Below are 19,503 nucleotides of genomic sequence, written 5' to 3'. Positions count from 1 at the left end.
CTGGGTCAAGAAAAAAAAAAAGAAAAAAAAAGTAAACAAAGACTGAAATGTTGACTCAAGGCTGCTCAACAAAAACAACAAAATCAAAATACCACAGGAAGAATAACAGAGTACACTAGACATGACAGTATTTACAATAATGAGGGTGGAGATTACTGGTGGGGGGTGTTGGAGAGACAGAGGCAAAGAATCAAGTTGTCGTGCATACTACTGATCTATTCCAGCCTTCAGGGCCGGCGGATCATACGTGCACATCAACAGCTGTTGCATATTATATTGAGGCTGTTACCTTATACCCAATGAATGAGCAGAGACAGATGTTGCATTACAAATAATGTTAGTGTTGATTTGCATGTTGCCTAAGGAATGTGCACACAACGGATAAGGGGCTCTCACTACCGTGCAGCTGTCATTGCTGCTGAGAAAGTAAATGCAAACTACGTGGCACGCATTGTTAGACTCACCTTCAGTTTGATGGTGCCTTTATCTAAAAACAGAAAAAGAGATTCAACGTGAGATACTTTTAGAGCCAGGTCACCTACACATTTCACACAGAATTCTGCGACTATGAGAACTGCTGGAGCATGGTTAGATTTTCCTGGAGGTGTTCACCTCGGGCTAGCAGGAAAGCCAGCTGCAGCTCATCTTCATGCCATTCTAAGCAAAGCTATCATCATCTATTAATGTTGCTGTCAAACAAGTCACATGTTGTATACACCAAAAGGCTGGTGGGATGGGCTGATTTGATTTCTTAAAGGCCATGGAAACCATAGCTGGTGAGGAGCACAGTCAAGACAAATGAGGTCAATAAGGCTCACCCTGTGTGTATGTCCATCACTCTAAGTGTTCGTGTTTGCCAGCATGAGCATCTATATAATCACAATATTTCCTCAAATAACTCCCACAGGCAGGGTATATTATGGCTAAACTCATGAGATTGTGCCAGTGTAACCGCAGCTTAGAGATTTGTCCTCACCGAGCACTGAGCTGTGGCTGTGGGCGACTGTCTGTCCCTTCACCGACAGCTGAGCCTGGACGCGTGTTTCTGCTTTTGCATTGAAGAGGGTCACACTCACGCTCTCCTCTACGCCCGCTCGAAAAACAGAGGGTGCAGTTACCAGGTAACCCCTGACAGAAAAGCAGGAGACAGGGAAAACAGAGCAGCAGATTGAAAAGGGAGGTGAGATGGAAGGAGAGCAGAAGACACGGAAGAGGAGAAAATAGCGATCAGAGGTCAGATAGAGAGGTCGAGAGGAGAAAGGGAGTAAACACATGAAGCACATGAATACAACTTAACATTTCCGATTGCATTGAAAAGTGGGGATTCAAAAAGCCACTCTGTTTATCACTTTCTCGCAGACCGACGCTCACATGCCTCGTGAATTTGCGCAGTGAGATCAGGTTTATTTGCAAAAATATTACCAGGAACATGAGATCTGTCAGCAAATGAGCTTTCTGATCGCATCTTTGCTTTGGCTGGTCTGGCAGAACTTTGGTGTTCAATTTTGCAAAAAAAAAAGAAAAGAAAAAAAATAATAACGGGGTAGGAGTCTTTGACTTAAGTATAAGAGCAGAGGATATTCTTTGATGCTTACTGACAGCCTGGGATGGAAATGCCCAGTTCAGTTTTTATCCAAATGAACACGCCAATCTTCAAAAGAGGGGCAACATCTTTGGGTGCTCTTGTGCAGTCCAGTGAAATTACTGTAAGTCTCTGTGGAGAGCACATGAGGTAGTGTATACATCACAGCTGAACCGAAAGTGGGGAAAGGTCTATGGCATAGCAAAAGGAACATTGGTAAATTAAGACTATTGACCACTCAGTGGACTAGATCCTTGGAAAGGCAAGCTACTGTTGTGGACTGTCCAATTAATAAGGTCGCAACTCATGTGTCAGACCCAGCAACCCACTGCATAATCTATTGCCACAGTACTGCATTGGCAAAACTAACTGTCGCCCAGCTAGCTCTACACCGGTTCAGTGTATTTACCTTTAAAGTAGAAAAGAAGGTGCACTCCAAATTCAGGCACAGCTGGTTAGACCACAGAAATCAAGAGCACCTCTCGGTGTTCCAGTCCCTTTCGGCGGGTTACTAGCGTCACCATGCTGGTAACCAGCGGCATGTGCCAGTAGTAGTTCCAACAGGTTGCTGGGTTTGACACAAGTTGCCTCTGTTGAATAAATAGTTACTCTGTCACTTTCCACTGACGTCTTACCAGCACTGGCTAATCAGTGTCTCCAGTAGTTGGCTTTGTAATAGCTGTTGTTTTAGTAGTTCATGTCTATACCATAAAAAGTCAAGCTGTGTCTTCAAGTTGTTAACTAGTTTGTAAAATACTTTGCTGAAGAGTTAAGGGATAATGCCATACTTTGCCCTTCACTGACCAATTTAAACAAATCTAGAATTGATCATTTATCCCATTTATCATTGTGTTGCATCAGTTTTCCTTTTTATAGACCTTTTTAATCACTTTCTGAACTGAAGACACTAATTGTTGGAGCTTTGCAGAGAAATATGTGTCTTCTATGGACTTCAGCTGCTCAACAGTCCGTGGTTGTGGTTGCCGGATTCTCATCTTCATGATGCTTCATACATTTTCAATAGGACACGGATCTGGACTGCAGGTAGAGCCAGTCAAATACACACTCTGTCTATGAGGTCACGCTGGTGGAAGTTGTTTGGAATGAGGACTGGCACTGACCAGCTGAAAAAATAACCACAACCCTCCCAGGAAAATACATCACTTTGGCGGTAGCAAAATTCCAATGCATCTCTAAATCTATGGTACTTTCGCACATGTGTAGGTCGCTCATGCCGTGGGCACTAAAGCCCCCCCACCCCATCATAAATGCTTGGTTTTGCTCCAGGAGGGTCATCATCATCCTAGGCACGCGTGTTGATACATGGCGTCCTCCTTGCCAAATACGGTTTCAGGTTACAATTCTGGATGCATTGGTGAACGTGTTGAATCGCAGTAATTGTTCAAGGTACTCCAGAGCCCAGGTATTGGCCATGGTGATATGATGATTTCTCATGCAGTACCACTTCAGGGCTCAAAGGTCTAGGCATCCAACAGTTGTTTTCAGCCCTAGTCTTTACACACTTAGATTTCCCCTGACTCTCTGAATCTTTTCACAACATTTAGCATTGTAGATGTTGAAAGAACAAAGCTCAAGGGGTCTTGTTGAATAGTCTTTTGTTGCTCTAGTATGATACTAACCACATGATTGGAACGACACAGAAGACTGTGAATGGCAACCATTATAAGACCTAGTTGATTTCTCTAAATCTTAAGGACAGGCGCTTCAGTGCTTCCTTTACTACCTATTTTAGCACAGGAAACACCAGACCACATCTGATAAAAGTAAAGGAGATAATTCCATCCTGCAGTTCCTTGAGGCTGAAACCTTCAAGGTGACACCTGATTGTTTTCATACAGTCCTAAAAACTGTGGTTGAGGTAAATAAATATGAGAACAGGAGATTGAGCGTGAGGAGTCTGTGACAACAACAACTTTTGTTGCTTTTTCAGCACCTGTTTGAAGTACCAAACTTGACAATGAAATAGTTATTTTTTTTAACCAATCCTGGCACCCTCACCTGTCAGTTTAACTTGCATATTCTATAAACACTTCTTTGCCTCTCTGCCAACATTTTTTGAGTGCGTTGCCGACATCAAATTGTGGATTTGTTTATATTTTCTGAATACAATGAAATAGGTCAGTGAGGGCACTCACAATTATTTAAATCTCGCTTATTTCTGTTAAACAAGGGCTCTCACAAATGAACAAACGAGAGATTTCAGTTTCTGTTGCATTTTAGAAAAAACTTTCCAACTTTTCTAAAAATGGGGAGTTTATGAGTAAGTGCTGTTCTTGAAGTAAAGATCCAATTCCAAATCAGTCATCGGTGGCGGGCACACTTAAAGTAAAGCACGTCTGAATATCTTGACATCAAAATCACTAATTTACTGTCAAATGCTGACTTGGTTGACAAGTATCAAACAAGTCTTTTTGAGGGAGAAAAACAAGAAAGGTGGGAACATAAAACCATGTGACTGACTGTTGAAGGCTTCACCTACAAAAGAGAACGCAAACCCCTCTAGAATTACCTGATCCGCTAAAGTTTCCTTTTTAAATATCTTCTGAAAATGCAATTGAACCATTTCTGTAAAGTTCCAACATTTCTATTAAACATATCGATGTAATGAAATACAGAAACAGACCCAAAACGTACCCTTGACTCAACTACCAGCACTCCTCAACTGGTTGCAGAACATTTGGCAGCATGGAAATCCTCAAAATGTTTCTTTAACCATCAAGAGGCTTCTCGCCTGTCCGCTTTAAGTTTCTGCCACTTCTCCATGCAAGCCTGCCTTTAGCTATGGTAGATTTCAGAGGTTTTTAATTGGATTTGAAGATGGCTGACCTGCTAAAACATCTTTTTTTTTTTTTTCTACCAGTGTTTTGTGCATCTGGCTGTTGTTCTGTTGAAAGACACCAAGCTCAGTTCTCTAACCCTAGGTAACACATTTCACTCTGAAATACCTTGGTGATTTGATTTCACGATTCCTTTGATAGCATCTAACCGAGAAAAGCTGCGTTTTCAGTCTTGCCTTTTCCCCCAAACTCCCAACTTTTAGTCTACAAAGTGTTACCCAGGATGAAACCACCACTCCGGACTGCTCCAGGTCAGCCTGCAGCTCTTTAGAGATCTTGTCCAAATCAAATCCGTCATCTCAACTCATGCGAGCGAGCTACTGTCACAGCCAGGTGGGTCACGTAAAATTCAACATTGTGGCATAACACAAAAAAACCTCAATGCTGTCTTTGGTTAGGGCTTTGTTTTGTTTTATCTACATCATTATTGCAAACATTTTTGTGTTTTCTGGAATAATAATGAATAGGATATCGATGTGAAACCCTGACATGTCAACAATTTACAGGTATAAGTTTGGGAAACCAGTGACAGGGAAGTCTACTGTGAACATGACCGTAAATGGCGTCGGCTACTGCCGTCATGAGATGGGCCATCCTGTCATCAAAACTTTGGAGGTCAGTGGTTTTTTTGGGTCTTTTTCTACAAAGAGTCAACGGGTATCATTTGGCCAATTCAGTCCTGACCCACTGATTCCAGCTTTTTTCCTCACTGAAGATCACACAAATTAATGGTGAGTAAAGCCTTGAGCATAAACCCAATTGCATGCATGAGAGAAGGATCAGGTGGTTGGCATTATAGCACTACAGCATTACGGCCGAAGGCAACCGAAGTTCCTGTGAGAGAGAGAGAGAGAGTCATGAGAAAATCCCTGGAAAATAAGGCTTCAGGAGAAGGAAGATAATACGAGGAAATTGACTGTGTGCGTTTGATCTGCAGTGAGTTTAACCAGCTCTAGGATGAGCCTGGATCAGGTAGTGGAGAATGTGCTTATTTCAGTCACATGGCTCACTGTACTCAAGTTCTCATTGTTTTAGTCCAACTTTTGTCCCCTGAGAGCTGTTCAGTGCCTAAGAGGGATTTGCCTTCTCTTTTGTAGGTGAAGCCTTCAACAGTCAGTCACATGGTTCTATGTTCCCAGCCTTCTTGTTTTTGCGAACTTCTCCTTCAGGAAGACTTGTTTTGATACTTGTCAACCAAGTCAGCATTTGACAGTAAATGAGTGATTTTAATGTCATTTGCACATAAAGATACAAACGACACCCCTAGACTCTCCCCCTCCCCCCTGGAATACCTGTGATAACTCTAGAGAATTTCGGAACACTCAAGGTTAACTTTAACCAGTCAAGCAGCTGACAGATGACATCAATGCGCCTGGTCTGCAAGGCTACTGACAAGCCCAAGAATTTATCTATTTATATTTGTCTTTATCACAGCACATACTTGAGCCGTGGGCTACCACAACAAATCAGCAGTGCAGCGTCTCAAGGTACCACTGTGAGACTGTTCACAGGTCAACTGAGACAGTATCTGTAATTACATTGAATCAAAACATATTTACAGACGATACACAATACACATAAGACATGGAGAGAACTCTCAGAAATGTAACTCCAAGTCCTTTCCCATTATGCTTGAAGCCAAGATGTTAGACTTACAGTTAGTATTCTCCACTGCACACATCTTAAAGATACCACATGCAACTTGGGCCACTTACTGTCTATCTTGTGCGCAGCTTGTGCTCACGTTGCAGATGAATAAGGTCCACGAAAGACTCAAAGCTGTCAAAGAAAACCGCAACATTTTGGTTTCAGTCACCGAGCCGCTTCAGGATACGGTCTCTCCCCTCTAAATGAGGTTGGCTCTACAACGTCTGATGAAAATGTAAATCAAAATGTAACAGTCTTGATCTAGAGCTCCCTCCGTCTACCAATCCATTTAGGTTGATTGGAGTGATAGGTATGCAGAGCTTCGCCCAGAACCAAAGTTGTTGGAATCATCCCTCTTAACCAAATCCACTTCCAAGTATTTTTTATTTTTTTTTCTTCCTTCGTTTACAGCCCAGAGTACACGACCAGTCCTCTCCCATGTGCCTTCACCCGCCCCGGTTCCGTTCTCTCATATTTCAGCATTACAATTTGTTGGTGTCCTCCCACTTCAGCGCTCAGAAATGTCACAGAAAAAAATTTGCTCGTCCTTTGAAAATCCGCGCAACTCTCGCTTCTCGGCTTGCCCCGTTGCCAGTTCGGGTCGGACGGTCTGTTTTCCGCTTCTCCGATCAGCGTCAGGAGGCGCCTCATTCACGTTAACGCGTCCTCTGCTCACACTTCTCTGCTGAGGGAGCATGACTTAAGAGCCGACCGAGGAGCCGCACCACTCAGGCCACAATCAGCAGCGGCGGCAGAATTTTGCACTTCAACAGCAACCAAATCTTCCCTTTCGTGATTTGAAACGTCGCGTTGCGGAGATTACACCGAACAATAACGAAAAGGCGAAACAGTTGATGGGGGAAATATCTCCGTTTAAATAACATGTTTTGTACTCTCGGGGTGCGTCGATGCTCTGTACAGACAGATGCCGCCCTCCAGTGGCAGAAGAACGCTGTTACAAAAGGCAAAAAACAAACAAACAAAAAAAGCAGCTCACACGAAAGACCACCGCAGTTCTTCTAAATAACAAATTTATTGAAATGTTTCCATTGTACTGCCTCGATTAAATTAAATGACCGCTGCAGCACAGTTAAAGAAATACTGAAGAAATAACAGTCGAAACAAAACATGAAGAGTAAAAATGAACATCAATCAACACAACCAGAAAACAGTAACGATACAAGTACAAGGATTAAAAGTATCCAATTAGTGAAACATACATTTGATGGGCATCCTAGACAGAGGTAACAGATAACTGGGATTTAGGAGCTCGTCTGTTCAATCTCCAGCTTCCCTAGTTGGTATCGTGTCACTCAACAGCCTCTGAGCAACATGCTGAACCCCACATTGCCTCCGATGTGGTGGTTTGTAGAAACATGAAGCCACACAGACTGATCAGTAGTTAAGTCCCTCCTGGTCTTAAGCGTAGCCATGAATGATGTTCTCAACAGTGAGGTTTCTCTGTTTCTCAGATACTATGCTGTGATAGAGTTTGCAGTGCAGTCCGCCTTGTTCAGGCTCAGTGAAAGCAGCTTTGGAGAAAACCACTTGCTTGTCTTGGCTGACCTCCACGCTATACGCCTGACAAAGTTGAGCTGTAAGAGACGTGTCCAAGGACAAGAGTTGAGCCAGTCTGTCAAGAGGAAAGCGGCAGTTGCGGCTGCTGTATCCGTGGCTGTACAGCAGCAGCAGATCTCTACGGCATGCAACCAGGTGGCGGTGCAGCGCGCATGTCTGCAGGAAGTTCAGTCTCCGAGCCAATCGGAGCACGCGGACAGAGTTTCTCTCCCGAAAAGCTTGGTTGATCGAAAGAGCGAGTGAGATGGAAGGGGTGCTGCGGAGTCGCTCCGGGAGCTCCATCACATGCTGCGTGGCACGGGCTGAACCTGCAGAGCAAGCATGAAGATATTATGTTGCAAGAGTGCGATGCTGGTGAAGAAACTGTAAAACATATTTTTTTAAAAACAAGGACGTTGGAATCTGCTGAGGAAAAGTAGAACCTACAGAGCACTTTAATATGAGAATGCATGCCACTTAGTGTGAAACCGTACATCCGGGAAGTGTTTACATAGGTCATTTATGAGGAGCCCACCTGAATTCATCAAAACTGTGCTTAATAATTGTGTCTTGGGCAGGCTTTGAACTTGTTCAAAGCCTGCAACATTAACTTTATGTAGGCTTATTATTTTACCATTGTTAAGGATTCTTAAATGTGCGTTCAAATGAACCCAAGCGCTGGGTATTAAAGACATCTACCAACCCAAGTTGTACAGCAAACCAAGAGAGTAGAACTCTTCCCGATTGGGATATGCTCCTGTCCCGGTTGTGTAGCAATCCAACAGCCAGCTGAGGTATTCCTGCAGGTGTGTGTCGTTGATGCGTGGGTCGTAAAGCCGCAGGGGCTCACCACAAAGACAATAGGAGGCATAGATGAGGAAACGCACTGTCCTCTCTAAAATGGCCACACAGTCCAATCCAGACACCCTCTGGATGATCATATCCTGTTTCACACTACGCAGCCGATCAAACACAAAGCTATACACCTGCAAGACAAGAAGAAACCTCTTATAAAGACGCAGGCTGCAGAAGCTTTCACGTGTGTCTATGATGATAACTCTACGGGAGTTATTATGATGCTCTTTTTGGCCTTACCGCTATTCTTTTTGTTTCCCACCATTTGACTTAAATCTTATTTTCCAACCATTACTCAGTGAAAGCTTTGTCATGTTCTAGTCATACTAATTGCATTAGCATAACAGTTGATTTTGAATAGTCTTTATAAGATCAATCTCAGCAGTTTGTGCCATGTAAACAATGCAGTATAGACAACTGCCCTGTTGGACCACAAAGCAAATATTAACTCATTGCTATATGCTCTCATATACTCATGTTTATTATGGTATTTCAACTTTCTATATGGGACTCTGGCTAATACCAAATGTTCCACTTCCGATTTCCTTAAAAAATTAATTTACAGACTGTAAGTGAACTGAGATGTGCACATACTTGCCTCTGTCCATGGATGCTGATTAGAGGAGGCTACAATGTTGTCAATAAGGTAACAAACAGTCTTCAGCAACACAGAGGGTGGTCGGAGGTCACTGGGGTTAGTCGCATCTTTTCCAGCTGCTGGTCTGGAATACTCCTTCACCGCACGCAAAGGGTCTCCCCTCGGTCTCCGATCCTTCTCTGTGCCTGGTACCATTTCAAAACGGTGAAGTCGCTTTTGAGTCTCACGGTCCTGCAGCTCTTGAGCAGGGCACATGGTCTGGCAGGTCCCTTTGGGCACCACGTCCTTTCCCTGCTGTCCACGTTTCTGCTGCTCTTCCTCCACCTCTCTGACTTGGGCTTTCCTTTGGCTTTGCTCATTGTTCCTCTGTCTCCAGTGTCCTCCTGATGACGCACCACCCCTTTGTGAGTGAGATCTGTTTAAAAACAATTTCATTAGAGTTCTATATGTGTTTTACTAAGAAACCCATCCATATTAAAGATACTATGACACAAACAGCTTATTCCCCTTCATTGGCCACACACAACAAATACGAGTGAGAGAAGTTTATAACTGGAAGTCTCACAACTTTAAGCATTTGAGTATCAACAAATCCAACAATTTGCTGGTAGTTTCAGACAGATTTAGTGAAACATTTTAAGAGTATGTCTATTAAATTCAATAGCTGCATAGTTTTACAACTGAATAGGAAACCGTCTTCCATTTGAACTTTAGTTAAACAACTAGCTTGTAAGCTCTGAGGTGAGGCCTTAGTTTCCCCTGAACATCCAAGGGATGCTTAATTGGACTGTGAATCTTGACAACAGAGGCCAATTCAAAATGTTAAAGTAATTTTCCTAAACCCATACTCAACAAGTCAGAGTGACTGAGGATATATTGTTGCTGAAAAGGGCAACTGTCATCATCGTTTCCATGAAAGAGTTTGAGTGTGTTCTTGACAGTGTTTAGGATTGATGGCACCAGCCAAAGTGTAATATTGTCCAGGGCTTCACACGGCCTCGGCAGCTACATTTGTCCAAACGCAACAGTGGTGCACCGTGTGTTCTGGCACCCTTTCCATCAAAGTTGTCATTTTCAGTATGGTGACCAAGAGTCCAAGACCAAGACCTGCTGTTTTGAAATGCCATCTAAGTGATTTAGCCACGACAGCTATGTCCACGCTACTTCTAATGCAACAACCTTATGAACTGCTGGCATTGCTGTGGGCATCAACGTTGTTTCTTTGGACTGTTGGTATTTAATGCTGTGGCTTATCGGAGTACATAATGAGTCATGTCCCTCTATTTTTTTTATAAACAATTAATTATTCGAGGATTCAATGACCGACGAGCTAAAACATTTCCAGTTTTTAGGGATCTTGTCGGCAATCCTGTCACTTTAATCACGGTCCTGTGTTCTGCACTCTTATCATTCGATATAGGTTCAGGTAAACACGGAAAATGACAACATCATTAGCTGTTACTTACTGAGGGTCCTAAAGGATGTGTCTTTCACCGTCCTAGTACATCAAATAAGGAAAGGGACAAATAGCTTGCTAGCTAGCTAACGGCAACAGACTACATACGGATGTCGTCGTTGCCAAACACACAAGTTCGTTTGATATAACGAGCTTTCAGTTTACAATAAAACACTCAACTTTGTTAATAGTTAAAAAAAAAAAAAAAAAAAGGTTCGTTTGATAAAATTTCATGCCAATTTTGTACTCACAAGCGACGGCCAGCTCTCCTGCGGTTCATTGGCTCTTCTGAAGAGATGTCGTCACTTTCCTGCAGCATCCAATAAAACAACCCACTTTGGTTGTACGTCACATCCGGAACTGATCGTCAGCTTTATTTACATTTGAAGCAAAATTTTCAAAGGAGCTTAAAAATACTGGTCCAGTTTGTATCTCTCAATTTGATTACAAAACAGAATAAACAGACTGTGGAAAGATAAAAACGCTGATAAAACTAGACTTTGCTGCTTCTCCTCAGCTTATTAAAGGAACATGAATGTCTCCCACGAGTCAATTTATTTCTTCCAACTGCTAAAATATGAATTTTCCCAACATATCAATTTATTGTTTGCAGGTGTACTGAGATGTACAAAATTGGAAAATTACACATAAATGACCCTCACTGAAATAGCAATGACAACAGTTCATGTTTTAGGTTTTATTTCCATTTACTAACCACATATAACCACATCTATAAAACAGCATCAGCAATTACTTAACATTTACATTTTTTTTTTCATAATACTACATATAAATCATTACACATGAAGAGACACCAAAAGGTAAAAAAAAAAAAAAAAATTAAATTCAATCAAGGAACTTTAAAGTGGACCGAGGGGTTATCCAAAGTGCATGTACCATGTATCTCATGCTGTGTGGTACTCTTCACTGTTTGGGGCAGAAGAGCTTGCAGGTTCTTGAACTGCCCAGTTGCTCTTCCTCCGCAGCCTGTTGGACAAGGACTGAGTGACGGCAGACCAACGACGACAGCTCCTGCAGTTCTGAAAATCTTCTAAAAATAAAGACAGGAAAACATTAACTTGCGAGTATAACTGCAACCTCAGGATATATCTCTTGGTGCTACTGAATACTGTGCATAACACAGCATTGTCTACACATGTACCTACCCTGCCAGATGCTGACTGATATCTCTTGATGTTGTTTTCATCTCCTTAAGGCACTCTAAAGATGTGCTGTTGGCCACGTGGTCTCCCTGTGTGCACTCAAGCAACAAATTCTCAGTTTCCTTCAGGCAAGCCGCAGCTTTGTCTACAGAGGAATATTAAAGTAGATAGGATTACAAAAAACATCCATCAACAGTTTCTGCAAAGAACACGCAAGTCATCACTTAATCTTTGTAAGAGTAAGTATTGGTTATGTTACACAGGATAGTTAATTCAAATCGGGTTAAAGCGGCACTATGCAACTTTCAGTAATACGGGGTTTGTTTACCATGCAATACACACCCCAAAGCTGTAGGGGGAGCTCCGTAGAAAATAAGGCGACAGTCTAGCCATATTATATATTACTACTCTAGAAGCTAACCACATTCAATTTAGCCGTCGACAGCTAATGGAGAGAGGTGTGTCTTATCAGGCTCCCTGGCTCGGCTCAGAGCCCTTTAGACCTGCCGTGAAGCAGTAGTTCTCGGCTCTCGTGTGTCGCGAGACTTCCAGAGGTAAACAAAGCACGCGGCGCCACAGGCAAAGTTGCAAGCGCTGTTTCGGGCTAGGGCCACCAGATGGAGATGGAAATGTCACCGTTTTCATCAGAACAGGTCAGCCAAGCTATCTGATGATTGCCAAGCAATTTTATGACCATGAAAAAGTTGCATAGTGTCGCTTTAAATCCTTTCTGTAATTAAGGGAAACATTACTGGTCACTTTAGATTGGATTGTCCTGTGTTTTTGTCTGTTCTCCAGCTACTGAACAGGAAAGATTGTGTGGGATAAGTGTAAAAGAAGATATTTCCATACAACCACTCAGAATTTGATGGCATAACATTAACAGTACAAGATTGTAATTGATTAAAATAGGTTTTTTTGTTGTCGTTAAGGAACATTTGATCAAGGCATTTACACACATTTTCCATTTAAAGGCATGGTTGGTAATCCTGTTCAGAAACACATTTTGTAATACAGGGTGAAATGGTCCGTCTATCCTGAGAGTAATCTATACATGATGTATTTAGAAAAAGGGCCGAAAATAATCAGACCTCTGTGGCAGCTGCAGGACTGACAAAAAGCTGACCAATCCAAACTCCTCAGGCCGAGGACAAAGCTGAGGGGCTTAGCGGAGGTTCCACTTTCAAATCTTGCTAGCTCTCTTGATAGCTCTCCAGGATTACCAACCGTGCCTTTAATTGCTTTGCAGACACTTTCATTGAAGGCGATGTACAAGAGAGATGATCAGTTGTCAACATTGTTCTGCGTCACTTATTTTCAAATTAGAAAAAAAAAAGAAATAAATAGTAATGTTGTACCTAAAAATTCCTTGCCATTTCCGTCAATGTAAAAATTCTTGACAGGAAGCTCGTGACGGGTGGTGTCAACAGCCGCTGCGAAACACTTGTAGTCCTTTGTGAACTGCTTGGCAGCCTCTGCCACGGGTGTCAGTGTCTCACTCTGATGGAAAATAATATCAGTATCAGGATGGACATCATGTACTCACACTATCTTATAAACATACAGTGAACACATCATATAACATTTTGAAATACCATTCTAAAAACATCAAAATTGGTTATTTTGCACCTCATGGGTCACCTTCTCTTATGGGGTTGTATATGATCCAGAATTGACACAACAACTTTATATCAGTATGAGCTTGCAAAAGTCCTGCTATAGACCGATTTATCTTTCGAGCACGTTGACAGCAAAATGAATAACTGACACATATATCAGTGTTTTAGACATATGCATGCCACACCGATTATCATTATGTAAAATCTCAACTCACCTCCAAAAAAAGTGACTGCAAGCTGGAGCACTAAAAAATGTTTTCCTTTTTCCTCAATCAAAGCAAATGGTGCTTTGCGTCTATCGATAAAACGGCAGCATTATCTAAACCTGTACACACGACTTAAAATGACTGATTACGAAGGAGAAAGTGTCTTCACCTGCAAATCCAAACGCTCATTCAGCAGCCTCCTCCTCTCTGCAAGAAGGTATTGGCGCCTGTTTTCTTTCAACTCATTATACAACATCTCCTCTTCCTCCATCACTTGTAAGATCTTTGCCTCCGTCTCAGCCTTGAATTTTGCAGTTTTGCTCTCCATCTAAAATAAAACATTTATGATATACAACCATATCGTCCATGTAATGCAAATACACCATTTTTTTTTTTAAATTCCAACAGTAAAGAACGAGTTCGAATGAGCATGTTTTACAAAAAATTATACTGTACATGGACTATCTCCAGCAGATACATTGAAAGCCATGTCTAGCAAATACCAGCTACACTGTTAGATCTCGTCACCTTTGCTGTGAGGTAGGCTTGCAGGAGTGTCTGCATCTCGACTTTCCTCTTCTGATTTTCAGGATTTCGCTCAGGCTCCGCTGCATTTTCCATCACAGTTTTCTCTTGGAGAGAGAGAGAGTAAAAATGTACATCCCATTGCACGATCCAGTTTCAACGTGGCTCCCAGTATATTACAGATTTCATTCGGTTTACCTTTGATGACTGAAATGTCAAAATCTGGTCGAAAGCAGGGACCATCTGAAAAAGTGGACTGCAGAACACTTTTCTCAAGAAGCGCTGGAGTAGTTTCATGTGACCTCATTGCTGCAAGGAAGATAACACGAATGTGTACATGTTATCGTATCATATGTTCATTACTTACATCAAGCAATCAAAATCATTGCCACTAAGGGTGCACTACAATAAGTATTTCAATCTGACTCAAATCCACAATATCAAAATAAATCAACTCGTATCAAGACACATCCAGAATTATCACCATGAGAAGTACTCACACATTGCAAGTGCCTGTGGGGTCACTGAGCGTCTTGGTGGAGTTCCCACCTTTGGTTTGACACCAGTGGGTTTCGGTGAGGAAGGGCGCACAGGAACAGCGAATGACTCATTTGTCAGCGAGTTGCTCTGTAAGATATTTGGGGATGCAACGAGAGAGGATACAGTGACATTGAAATAAATCTACATAACAAAGTTGAGACAACTGTGCTGTTTATACACAAGGGAGACAGAAAAAAAAAGAAGACATATTTTGATTTTTTGAATATTCAACAACCTCAGTCAACATGCCAAGTAACTACCATACAGATCACTATGTTACCATATGTCAAGCTGTGTAGGAAGAAAGGCTCAAGGGGGAAAAAGGAAAAAAGCTGTACCTTTGAAAGAGAAGGGTTCTCTGCAGCTTGCAGAAATCGAGACTTGACAACAGTCCCACTTGCTAAAGATTAATGAGGAAAAACATCAAAGTTGTTATCAAATTAAACTGATTATGCTTCGTTGTTGTCCCTGATATGACATACCAGTGCATTCCTGATATCAGGTAATTCCTGTTACAAGAAAGCCATTTAAAAAAAAACAAATATATTACACATCAACACCAAACAACGGCAACATTGAATATAATAAAATTTGTTTTGATTGGGAGTGCACAAAGCTGTATACTGAGCAGTGTGTTTGCAAAATACTGCAAAAACTGACCACATACTGCTGAGGGGTTTAGGATTTTCAATATATATTGATACTTCATGCCTTTGAAACATGTCACAAATGGATAATATAGAGACTAATTCATTTAAGGTAAACACAAGAAACTTGTGCTAATTTTTTTTTTAAAAAATTAAAAAAAAAAATGGACCAGACTCAGTGAATAATTCCCTATACTCCCTATAGATCAGTGAGCAGTGCTGACCAACATGTCTTTGGGGTCATCAGGTGGGAACCTCCTTTCATCAGTGTTTCGTCTAGTTGGGCCCACGACACCTCCAGGAGGCTAGACAATGACCACTGGCGTCCTAGAGTCACCCCCCTAATGCCAGCCAACACTGCTCCTCACACCACAAGAACCATCTTTTTTTTTTCCACAGCCACAAGCTACCTCAGCCTCTCACCAACTGCACACCAGTCACAGCGGGGTGGGGATGCAAACCCTGGTTCGGGTAGAGGGTAATGAAAATATAGAGGGTGCCAGAGGTGGAGGCAGGACAAGACACACTAGCAGATTCAGCAGACAAACTCACCTAAACAGTCCTACAATCACTAAACTACTAACAACTAATCTTTCCATTTTTTCTGCAACAGATAATGGAATCTCATACACAGACAGTGGCCACATCAACCGAGGAAACAATCCAAACTGCAAACACCACAGCTTCAACTTTCCTGGAAGCCCTGATTTATCTATTATATCCAGTCCCTCAGCAACATCTTTCTGAAACTGCACTGCCCGCTCTCCATCATTCATGTCTACCTGGTACCACCTACCTAAACTCTTTACTGCCTTTTCCCTAATTATTGGAATGCTTTCTTCATCTATTACAAACTTTCTATCACTTAATTTCCCTCTACTTATTGAGATACTTCTAGACTTAGTAGGTTTGATTTTCATACCAGCCCACTTTAGATTTTTATTAAGTCTCTCAAGTATTCTCTTCATACATGGCACTGTTGTAGTCACCAACGTCATTTCATTCATGTATGCTCTAATTGGTGTAAGACACATGCCATCCTGACATCTCTCTCCACCTACAACCCACTTGGAAGCTCTAATAATTATCTCCATCGCCATTGTAAATGCTAATGGAGAGATCGTACACCCTGCATTAATGCCCATTTCTAGCCTCTGCCAACCTGTTGTGAAGGCACAGTCTAATATCCTGAATATATGCTCTTACTAAGTTAACTATTACGGGCACTCTAAAATACTCAAACACTTTCCAAATAAGGTTATGTGGCACTGAACCAAATGCATTTGCTAGATCCAGAAATATAACATGCAAGTCTTTTTTCTCAATCTTCTGAATCTGATGCCAAATCATGCTAGTGTGCTCTAAACACCATGCGAAACCTGGTAATCCTGCCTTCTACACAGTAGTATCTATTAAACTATTATTTTCTAAATAACTAGCTAATCTCTGTGCAACTAAACTAAAAGAAAATCTTCCCCTTTACATTTAGGAGAGAGATCATCCGGAACTGACTCAGGTCCGAGGACTCTTTCTCCTTTGGAATAAGAACGCCTCCTGCCCTACGCCATGCTCTAGGAATAACCTGTTTCTCCCAAACTATTCGAAATTGCCTCCAAAAAAACCATAGGACATCAGGTGCACTATCTCTCCTAATGGTGGCATGTCAGGTGGAAGGCCTTCTACTCTACACTGCTCATGATCTGAATATGTATTTCTCAGATACTCTTCCACATCTGACTTTGTTGCTTTAAGCTGCCCTCCCTTTTCCTGGTTAAACAATCCTTTAACAAACTTGAACGGGTCCCTGTAAAAGGCCGTCCTTACATATTCTTTCTTCTTTCTCTTTTTCCTAAGACATTCAGCCCTTCTGAGTATTGCTCGCCTGCTTCTCAATTCTTCCTGCAAAACATTAATTCCCTCCCTCTCTTCTTCTGTAGCTCTTTTCCACTGCTTTCTTAAATTTATTCTTTCCTTAACCAATTTCTCCATCTCTTTTTGCCGTCGAGACGTAACTAAATGTACTCTTTCAACTATCTTTCTATTTTTCACCCCAAATCTTTCTACACCATAGGAGTAAATTATATCTCCCATCTTCTCTAGCCTATCGCTCGCATTTCCTCCTAACCTACCTAATATTATCGACAAATCTTTATTGACTGCCTCCCATTCTTTATTGCCATTTGCCCTAGGCCACTTAACTCTTGCTTTCTGCTCCATATTTCTCTCTATAACTGGCCTATTCACCTCAGTATCAGCTGCATCCCTTCTTAGAACCTCCTCCAGCACCTCCGTAGCTGCGTTATTGATATCCTTCGGACTGTGGTTTTCTACCTGCCGCTGGACTTGATCCGACTTACTCGATTGACTTCTTAAAAAGTACTTATCGATACGGCCACACTGCCCTTCTTTTACCACACATCTTCTTCTTCCTCGATGCATTTTAAGGCCTCTAACTGATGTTATTTCTGCCAGCCACAAGGACAAACCTGGAGCATATTTCCCTCTAGCCTACCACTTACTATTCTGGCCGGTTCTAGCTCTAGAGAATAATTAACTTAATTCAAGGTAATATTAGGCCGCTGAGTCCCTAGTTGAAGTTTTACAACTCTGCTCTGAATTTAATTTTGGCCACTTTGTAATATGTTTAAGGAGGAAAAAAAGAACTTAAAACTGAGTCAATTTGAAAAGCTGACAAATAAAGGTTTAAGAGTGAGATTATCCAGCATGTTATCATACAGCCAAAAAGCCAGTATCTGTGATGGTACAGACGTGCATTAGTGGATGAATCATGGATAACAAATGTGTGATGAAAAATATTAATGTTTAAACAATATATAAAGGTTTTAGAGCAATAAATGCTAGTGACAACTAAATAACCCTATTCATGAAAGAGTTCTTTTTAACATGAGCTAGTGTCAAATACAAATTGAACAAATATTCTTCAATAACCAAATATTCTCAGTTTCAAGATTTCATGTGTTGCATTTGTATGATCAAAAATCATACTGAGGATTAAATGATTTGCAAATCTGTTTGCATCCTGCTCTCTTTCCCCCAAATTTTATTTTACTTAATTGGAGGTCATTTTTATGTGTGTGTGTAGTAATAAATGGAGCTACAAATAAGAGAGGAGGAGACTTTGGAAATTGTGGACACGACTATTGCAGAATGCGAGGTCTTAAATTGCGTGGAAAACTAAAATGAATTACTCACATTTAACGGTTTTCCTCCCGGTTCCACTGGGGTTGGCTTTACTAGCATTGCTGCCACCTTTCGAACTGTGGACAAAATAAAATTAGCTGTCAACTTTGAAGCTAAAGCTGGGAATGCAAAACTTATGTCATGGCACAGAAAATGACCTGAACCCGAAGCTACACTATAAAGTTAGTTTAGGAATGATCCGTTCACAGGAACACAAAGGCGAGTCAATCTAAGTACATTTATAAGCTACTTATTAAACTTACGTCTTCCCTGTAAACTTTAGCTAAGTGGGGAAAAAAAGATGATGTGCTCCCTAAAACAGCTAAGACCGAGTGTGTTTTTTTTTTACGTCAGATTCACTTTTAATTCAACAGGCCACAAATCGGCGGACAATTCGACACTAACTATAAGGAAAGATGGAAACGTTTTTAAAGTACCTTTTTGCTTCAATTGAGGAATTTTTTAAACTACTCGGCACTGTTGATGTTCTTCTCGACGCCATTATTTTTCAAGCAAGCCGCCTGTGCATCGACTTTGCAAATCGGGGGGAACGAGAGATAGCATTTTCGTTCCGCTCTTCTCCTCAAGACGTATTAAAATGCATACTATTATACATTGTTGTGGCTTGCACAAAGTCAGCTTTATCTAAAATTTAAATTAGTTTATCTGAATTAGTAAGTAACGCAAACAATGTCTCCAGAAGACACAATAATGATGTATTATCATTATGCTGGAAATGAATGTATTCATTAAAGTTTGAACAGCAACTACTTACATTGCTTACGTAAATCATAATGTGTTATTTGGTTATATACGTCAAAATGGGTTGTATTCAAAAAACAAGTTTATGATTAACTTAATCATTTTTATAATATACTATTGTCTATCTGACTGGGCTAGATAATACTGGACTGTTTGTGCCTTTCTTCTCGCTTACCATTTTTTTATTTATTTGGTTTCTTTTACTTTTTACATTTGTTCTTAAATCACATGATCACATTTTTTTCTAAAACACAATTAAATAACAACAAAAGAAAAAAAAAACATCC

The 19,503-nt window shown here is 41.2% G+C and overlaps 3 protein-coding genes across 5 annotated transcripts in view; all 3 read right to left on the bottom strand.

Moving 5' to 3' along the window:
* Positions 1–6,851, bottom strand: part of cpamd8 (C3 and PZP like alpha-2-macroglobulin domain containing 8) — a 44,251-nt gene extending 37,400 nt beyond the window's left edge. Inside the window, exons 1-3 of one of the 2 annotated variants that reach the window (XM_075485254.1) lie at positions 6,156–6,851; positions 977–1,128; positions 465–487 (exon numbers count right to left, since the gene is read on the bottom strand). In XM_075485254.1, coding sequence (XP_075341369.1) covers positions 465–487; positions 977–1,128; positions 6,156–6,241 — 261 coding nt within the window. In that variant the 5' untranslated portion in view covers positions 6,242–6,851. The remainder of the gene's footprint in view (positions 1–464; positions 488–976; positions 1,129–6,155) is intronic. The other variant, XM_075485253.1, reaches the window with a different exon arrangement.
* A 250-nt stretch (positions 6,852–7,101) lies between these two features.
* sac3d1 (SAC3 domain containing 1) lies at positions 7,102–10,864 on the bottom strand. The gene is made up of 4 exons (XM_075484350.1): positions 10,805–10,864; positions 9,098–9,512; positions 8,348–8,630; positions 7,102–7,973 (listed from the first exon to the last, which is right to left on the bottom strand). The coding sequence occupies exons 1-4, from the start codon at positions 10,831–10,833 to the stop codon at positions 7,507–7,509; spliced, it is 1,194 nt and encodes a 397-aa protein (XP_075340465.1). The 5' UTR covers positions 10,834–10,864; the 3' UTR covers positions 7,102–7,506.
* Positions 10,865–11,195: 331 nt separating this feature from the next.
* On the bottom strand, positions 11,196–18,978 carry haus8 (HAUS augmin like complex subunit 8). 2 transcript variants are annotated; one of them, XM_075484349.1, is made up of 10 exons: positions 18,892–18,978; positions 18,467–18,531; positions 14,945–15,006; positions 14,567–14,693; positions 14,265–14,375; positions 14,070–14,173; positions 13,711–13,869; positions 13,075–13,216; positions 11,720–11,861; positions 11,196–11,601 (listed from the first exon to the last, which is right to left on the bottom strand). In XM_075484349.1, exons 1-10 carry the CDS (start codon positions 18,954–18,956, stop codon positions 11,478–11,480), a joined length of 1,101 nt encoding a protein of 366 aa, XP_075340464.1. In that variant the 5' UTR covers positions 18,957–18,978; the 3' UTR covers positions 11,196–11,477. The 2 variants fall into 2 exon arrangements, with proteins under 2 accessions (XP_075340464.1, XP_075340463.1); XM_075484348.1 differs by having other exon boundaries at positions 11,197–11,604.
* Between the last annotated feature and the right edge of the window lie 525 nt (positions 18,979–19,503).

The sequence above is a fragment of the Odontesthes bonariensis genome, chromosome 15 (genome assembly GCF_027942865.1).
Source record: "Odontesthes bonariensis isolate fOdoBon6 chromosome 15, fOdoBon6.hap1, whole genome shotgun sequence".
NCBI lineage: Eukaryota > Metazoa > Chordata > Actinopteri > Atheriniformes > Atherinopsidae > Odontesthes > Odontesthes bonariensis.
The sequence above is the reverse complement of the archived record's forward strand: the minus strand, read 5'-3'. Positions and strand labels throughout refer to the sequence as shown.